The sequence below is a fragment of the Pantherophis guttatus genome, chromosome 10 (assembly GCF_059756535.1).
Source record: "Pantherophis guttatus breed Tessera chromosome 10, ASM5975653v1, whole genome shotgun sequence".
Lineage (NCBI taxonomy): Eukaryota > Metazoa > Chordata > Lepidosauria > Squamata > Colubridae > Pantherophis > Pantherophis guttatus.
The window spans coordinates 802,369-808,368 of NC_142072.1; the positions used below are offsets into that span (position 1 = coordinate 802,369).

Below are 6,000 nucleotides of genomic sequence, written 5' to 3' on the forward strand. Positions count from 1 at the left end.
CCAACCTTGGTCACTTTAAGACCTCTGGACTTCAACTCGGAAGGACCCGGTTTGTGGGGCCAATAAGCTGACTTTGTATAAAATAGAACACTACTTGGGGGAGGAGGGGCAGAAAAGCCCTACCGAGCAGGTATATACAAAAGTATGAAGGCTATTGCTTAATGCATTGTAAGCCACTGAGTCTCCGGAAAAGGGCGGCATATAAATCGAACCAATAAATAAATAAAATAAATAAATAAACTCCCTGAATTCCCCAGCCATCAAACAGGATTTCTGCCAGCATTGGGAAGATAGGAATTATGTGGCCTCTGCATTTGTGCACAGATCGGCCCGGTGCCTGTTGGAAACCAAAAGTCCAAGCCGGGGTGTGTGTGTGTGTGTGTGTGTGTCTACAGGGTACAGATATTTGAGGCTCAGGAATCAAAATAAAGCTAAAGAAACGGCTGCCAAAGGTCAAAAGGCTGAAGCCGCATCTTGAGGAGGAGGAATGGCTGGTCTCCTCTTGAAGAAACCCCCCTGCTTTATCCAGGCCTGGGAAATAATCCTTACTGCTTTCTCCCTGGGGAGGAGAGGAGAGGAAAAAGGGAAGGGAAGGGAAGGTGCCTTGGAGATTGTCCACAGCCGGCCTGTGTGGGTGGAATTCACTCCATTTGGGTAGAATTTGCCATTTGTTGTCCTTGACTTACAGCAGCTCATTTAGAGACCATTCAAAGTTACAGGGGCATTGAAAAATTGATTTATGACCGTTTCTCACACTTGCAACCATTGATCATGTGATCAAAATTGACAAAGTCAATGGGGACTCCGGAGTCATCTAACAACTGTGTTACTAAGTTAACAACTGTAAGGATTCAATTACCCCCTGGGGCAAGAAAGGTAGTAAAATGGGGCTAAACTCATTTAACAACTGTCTCGCTTAACAGAAAATTTTGAGCTCTGTTGTGGTCGTAAGTCGAGGATTACCTGTATGATGGCTTTTTTGTTTTTCCTGTCTCGATTTTTAAATTAAATATGTAAGAAATGGAGCTGAGGAGATGGGGAGGGGAGTTTCTGAAGCTGTGGGAGTCAGCCATTCAATGGCTCTGCTGAGACCCCACCCTCACGGCCGCCTCGCTCTGCCTTCCCTTCAGGTCAAACTCTCCGACTTTGGATTCTGTGCGCAAGTGAACAAGGAGGTGCCGAGGCGCAAGTCGCTGGTGGGGACCCCGTACTGGATGGCCCCGGAGCTCATCTCTCGGTTGCCCTACGGGCCAGAGGTGAGTAGGGTGGAAGACCCCACAGAGGCCCCCTCCTCTCTGGGAGGCTTTTGCACCCATCAGTTGTCTGTCTGTCTGTCTGTGCAGGTGTGCATGCAAAGTAGCTAAGCTAGGCGTGGCTTAGGTGTCCATTTCTGGAGGAGAATCCCAGATTCTGCCGGGTTTCCCCAGAAAATCTTAGCAGCCAGAGCCCCCAGTGTTTCTCTCTCAAATCCTAACGCTTGAGATAAATTGAATGTTTCTGGATGGCTGCCCTCCTGCTGACTCCCACCTCCCTGTAGCTTTGCCACAATGCCGTCCTTTGGTCAGTGGGGTGTGGATGAAATGGACTTTCAGACAAGAGGCACCATTTTTTTAAAAATTCTGCCTCAGTTGCTCAACCTGCACACTGTACAATCCATCTGAAAAAGAAAATGATTGCTGCTTGAGAGAGAATAGAGCCCCTCCCTCCCTCCCTCCCTCAGCTCTGCCAGGACAATCCAGTTTCTAAGATGGTTTCAAGGAAAAGAGGAAATAGCCAGACCGGAGAGCTTCAGCTGCTGGTCCTCCCTGAAACCTCCGCCCTGCTACCGCCATGCCTCCCAATGGCCCTTCTGTCGTTGCAGGTGGACATCTGGTCCCTGGGCGTGATGGTGATAGAGATGGTGGACGGGGAGCCTCCCTATTTCAATGAGCCCCCCTTGAAGGCCATGAAGATGATCCGAGACAACCTGCCCCCCAAACTGAAAAACGTGCACAAGGTAAGATCCTCTCCGGTTCTCTGAACAAGAGGATGGCTTCTAGAAGGTTCCCTTCCCCCCCTCCCGCCCAGATTGCCATGTCCTGCCGTTTGCGACTCGGGGGCATCACGCATTATCAGCTGCCAGCTGTTGGTGGTAATATAATTGCCCTTCATCATTGATGGCATCAGCCTGATCGGACTGGCCTCTCCCCCTCTTGGCTGTGGCCCTCCTGCTCACCGAGATCAGATCCACCTTCCGGTTCAGGGGTGGGCGTCTTTGGCGACTTTACGCCTGGGGGCTTTAACTCCCAGAATTCCAGAGCCAGCCATAGTTGCCCACCCCTGTGCCAGTCAGTTTCTAGGTCAGGGCCTGATATGAGACCACCCAATTCATGGCTTCTTTGGCCCAGGATGGGCAGAGAAAGGGGGTCAGTCTGGTGTTGGGGAAGGGGCTTCCTTGAGGCTCCCCAAGGCCCCCCTCAGCTGCTCACCTCCCTCCCTCCTCCTTCCAGCCATGGCTCATGCCTCTCTGCTCTTTCTCCCCGGCAGGTCTCTCCTTCCTTGAAGGGCTTCCTGGACCGCTTGCTGGTCAGAGACCCAGTCCAAAGAGCCACGGCCAACGAGCTCCTGAAGCACCCCTTCGTGGGCAAAGCCGGGGCCCCCTCCTGCATCGTGCCCCTGATGCGGCAAAACCGGATGAGGTGAACCAGCCGGACTCCTTCGTGAAGAGAGAAGAGGGTGGGGAAAGAGCCATCATCCCCAGCCAGTCCCACCAAGCAGTGGAGACCTGCGCGCAAGGAGGGGGCTTTGGGACCCCCACCAATCCCTGCTTCCTGGGGGAGGCTCCCCAGTTGGTGTGGGCAGGAGGAGTTCAGCCAGCAGTCGGGACCCTCCCTCCCTCAAGGACTCCTCTTGGCCATCTGATGACGTGGCCCCCAAAATGGACGCTTGGACCCATCTCTAGCAGAGCTGCTCTGCATCACCATATTGTACTACTGAATTGAGGAGGGGCTTTGTCTGGGGGTGGGCTGGGGGTGAAAAAAGATGACAACGTTTCTCTTGTTGGTCTCCTAAATCCTGGGCAGCCGGTTCTGGCAGGGGAAGGGGCCAGATCATTGGCTCTTCGGCATTGTAGAAGGAAATGTTTTCTTCCCAGAGAAAGGGGGGTGCTGGCCAGAGGCACCCTGCGGGGAGAGGGGAGGGGAAGCTTCCCCCCTCCTGCTGAAGCCCAGAAGCCCCTCCCCCTCCTGCAGAGAGGCGGGAGAGCAGAGCCACCCGCCAGGGCCCCTGTTGGGTCACCAGAGGCAGGAAACCCACTTGTGCCCGGATGCTGTTCCTTGCCGTGAAGGAAGGCGCTGCAGTAGTTTAGGGGGTCCCGAATCTCAGGTGGGGAGAGGTGGCTCCAGGGGACAGTTGAAAGTCGGGGGCTCCTTGTTGGTGCCAGTGGTGGCGGCGGGTCCAGACAGGGCCATGCTTCAGAGCCAGGCTTGTCATTGGCACCGAGAGGCTCAGCAGTGGGGCTGGCGCTGCAGAGTGGCACTCCTGGCACCGCAAAGGGGGCGTCTCTCAGGCTCAGGCCTGCTTTCCGGGGAGGGACAGGAAAAGAGCACCCAGTACCCAGCAAGCCCAGCCCCCTATTGGCTTCCCCATCACGTGCCAGAGGGCATAAGGCGAGAGGTGCCCCTGTTCCCCAAAGGCTGGCACCAGTCTTCCCCTTTTGCCTGGCTTCTTGCCCCCAAAGGCTCTGGCTGCCTGCTGCTCTCTTGCAGCCTTGTGGCAGCCCTGGCGGAACCCCCGAGGGGCTCTCTCCTCCCCACCTTGCAAGGGGAGTTCACGGGCAGACGGGCGGGATCTGAAGGGGGGAGCCGTGGCCTTTCTGCCACCTGTTCTGCCCAAAGGGGACTGGGGGGCAGTGGGCCTCTTTCCTTGTCCACTGGGAGAGGAGAAGCCTCTGGGCGGAAATGGGCCCTGCTGACCAAAAAGGGGAGCAGCATGTGCCTGTCCCTTCATCCCAGAGCTGAGCGGTTTGGGGAGGGCCGTGGCAAAAGGAAGGCAAGGGCTCGCTCTGGGCCTGGCTGAGTGGAGGAAGGCTGTCCTCTTGGGCCCAGAAAGTCCGGGGGGGGGGGGCTCTTTGGGGCCTCCAGGCACCTCAAAGGTTCCTTGCTGGGAGCCTGGGCGGTGGGGTTGCCTGGCCATGTTTGGAGGGGGGGAAGAGGGCTGCTGCTGCCCCTCCCACCACCGCTGTCCCTTGAATGCTGGGAACAGCCTGGGCTTCCCTGCGTGCAGACAGTATTGGGGAAGGGGTCTGCTTCTCAGTAGCTGCTTGGGGGTTTCCTGCCTGCCTGGATTTAGAGTCCCACGGGTGCCTCTCCCGCACCCTCTTTGCGGTGTGGATCCTTTGAGGCGAATGTCCCCAAAGGTCCTTCTTCCCTCGGCTCAGATGCCCAGGATTGGGTCCCGCAGGTGCAGCCTTTGCCCTGCTGCCCTTCAGAACCCAACCCCCGCCCCCCCCCAGCACTCCCCAGTCCCCTCTCTTGCTATCTTTTTACAAAGCTCACCGCAGGCTTCCCCTCCGACTGAGAGCAGCCTCCCCCCCCCCCCCCCCCGGAAGAGATTGCCCTTTGCGTGTGTGGGGCGTGCGTGCGTGCCACTTCTCCAGCCAGTGCACCTCTGGAGCCAGCTGGCGTGGTTAGAAAGGCTCCTCTGGGCCCTCAGGGTGGGCTGCCCAGCCAGCCCCTCTCTGCCTGCCTCACCTGCTTCTGGGTCTCTTCCTCTCTCCCCTCCATCCTCTGGCCGACTCCCAGCCCAGCTTTTCTGGCAGTGGGGCTCCAATCAGCCCCCAGGGAGTTGAAGGGGGTTAAATGGGTCTTTGGTGCTAGCATGCCTGACTTAAAGACAACCCAGAAGCATTATCTAGGATCCCCCCCCCCATCTCCAGGGGGGGGTCAGCCTGAGCCGGCCTCTTCACATCTTTCCCAGTATTCTCCCCCTGCCTGGGAGGGGGGGAGGAGGGGGGAGGGGGGGTCTCAGCTACCCCCCTTTCACGCCAACTGCTCCCCTCCCTCTGCTTGGGAGAGCTGGTTGCTGCCTTTTCTTCAGGAATCCTTTTTTTATCTCCTTTCCTTTTGAAGACCCTCGACCCTCAAGGATGATTTCACTTTCCCTGCAGGGAGAAAGACTAAAATCTCAGTTGAAGCTGCCAAGCCAGGGAGGGGGGATTCCTGGGGTGATCATCCTCCACCCCCTCCTGCTTCCACAACACTACATTTCCCCTTCATTTTCTGAAATAAAGGACTGGAATTTTAAAGCGGAGGCTGGGAGGGGGGACCCAGCTCCGAAGGCCCCCTCCCCTCCCCATCTCCTGGTTGCTTGAAGAATTTTATAACTGGAGGCCTCGACCAGAAATGTTTTTCCCTCTCTACAAGAATGACTACTGATTCATTTTGTGGGGTTTTGTTACTTTTTTAAAAAGAAATTATTTATATTGGGTTTTATTTTCTTTTTTTCTCCCCCTTTGGTAACTCAACGGTATTTGTGTTGAAATGATTTTTTTTAATTGCTTTGGAAAAAAACCTGCTGTGTTCCATTCTAGTAAGTTTAGCCATGAATGGTCTTGTATAAAAAGTCTGGATTTTGTGTCAAAGTGTGGTGGCTGTCAGCCTTCTTTCCCCCCCCCCCAAATACAGCACTACATTTGGGCAAGATGGTCAACAGTAACCTTTAATAGTTAAAGAAGAACAGTACGCGATTTAACCGCGTTGGAAGGGACCTTGGAGGACATTGTCCAACCCCAGGAGACGTATACTAGGGATTCGAACCGCCAACCTTCTGATGGACAAGCTCAGCATCTTAGGCACTGAGCCACCTATGGAGCCACCAGAAAAAGCTACAGAAGAAGCAAAATCACAGTTTCTCTCTTCTTTGAGGGAATTGGAGGGCATCGTCCAATGGGCCTCTTGACCAGCCCTGCACTGCCTGGCCTGAGCAAGCCAACCTCTGGTTCAGTGTCCCCACAAACCGAGA

General features: G+C 55.4%; 1 protein-coding gene across 15 annotated transcripts in view; it reads left to right on the forward strand.

The window, feature by feature from the left end:
- The window catches only part of PAK4 (p21 (RAC1) activated kinase 4), a 39,064-nt gene extending 33,444 nt beyond the window's left edge, over positions 1-5,620 (forward strand). For all 15 annotated transcript variants that reach the window (XM_087876235.1, XM_087876242.1, XM_087876237.1 and 12 more), the window contains 3 exons: positions 1,131-1,256; positions 1,862-1,996; positions 2,527-5,620. In XM_087876235.1, the coding sequence (XP_087732361.1) occupies positions 1,131-1,256; positions 1,862-1,996; positions 2,527-2,682 (417 nt within the window). In that variant the 3' untranslated portion in view covers positions 2,683-5,620. The remainder of the gene's footprint in view (positions 1-1,130; positions 1,257-1,861; positions 1,997-2,526) is intronic.
- Positions 5,621-6,000: the final 380 nt, after the last annotated feature.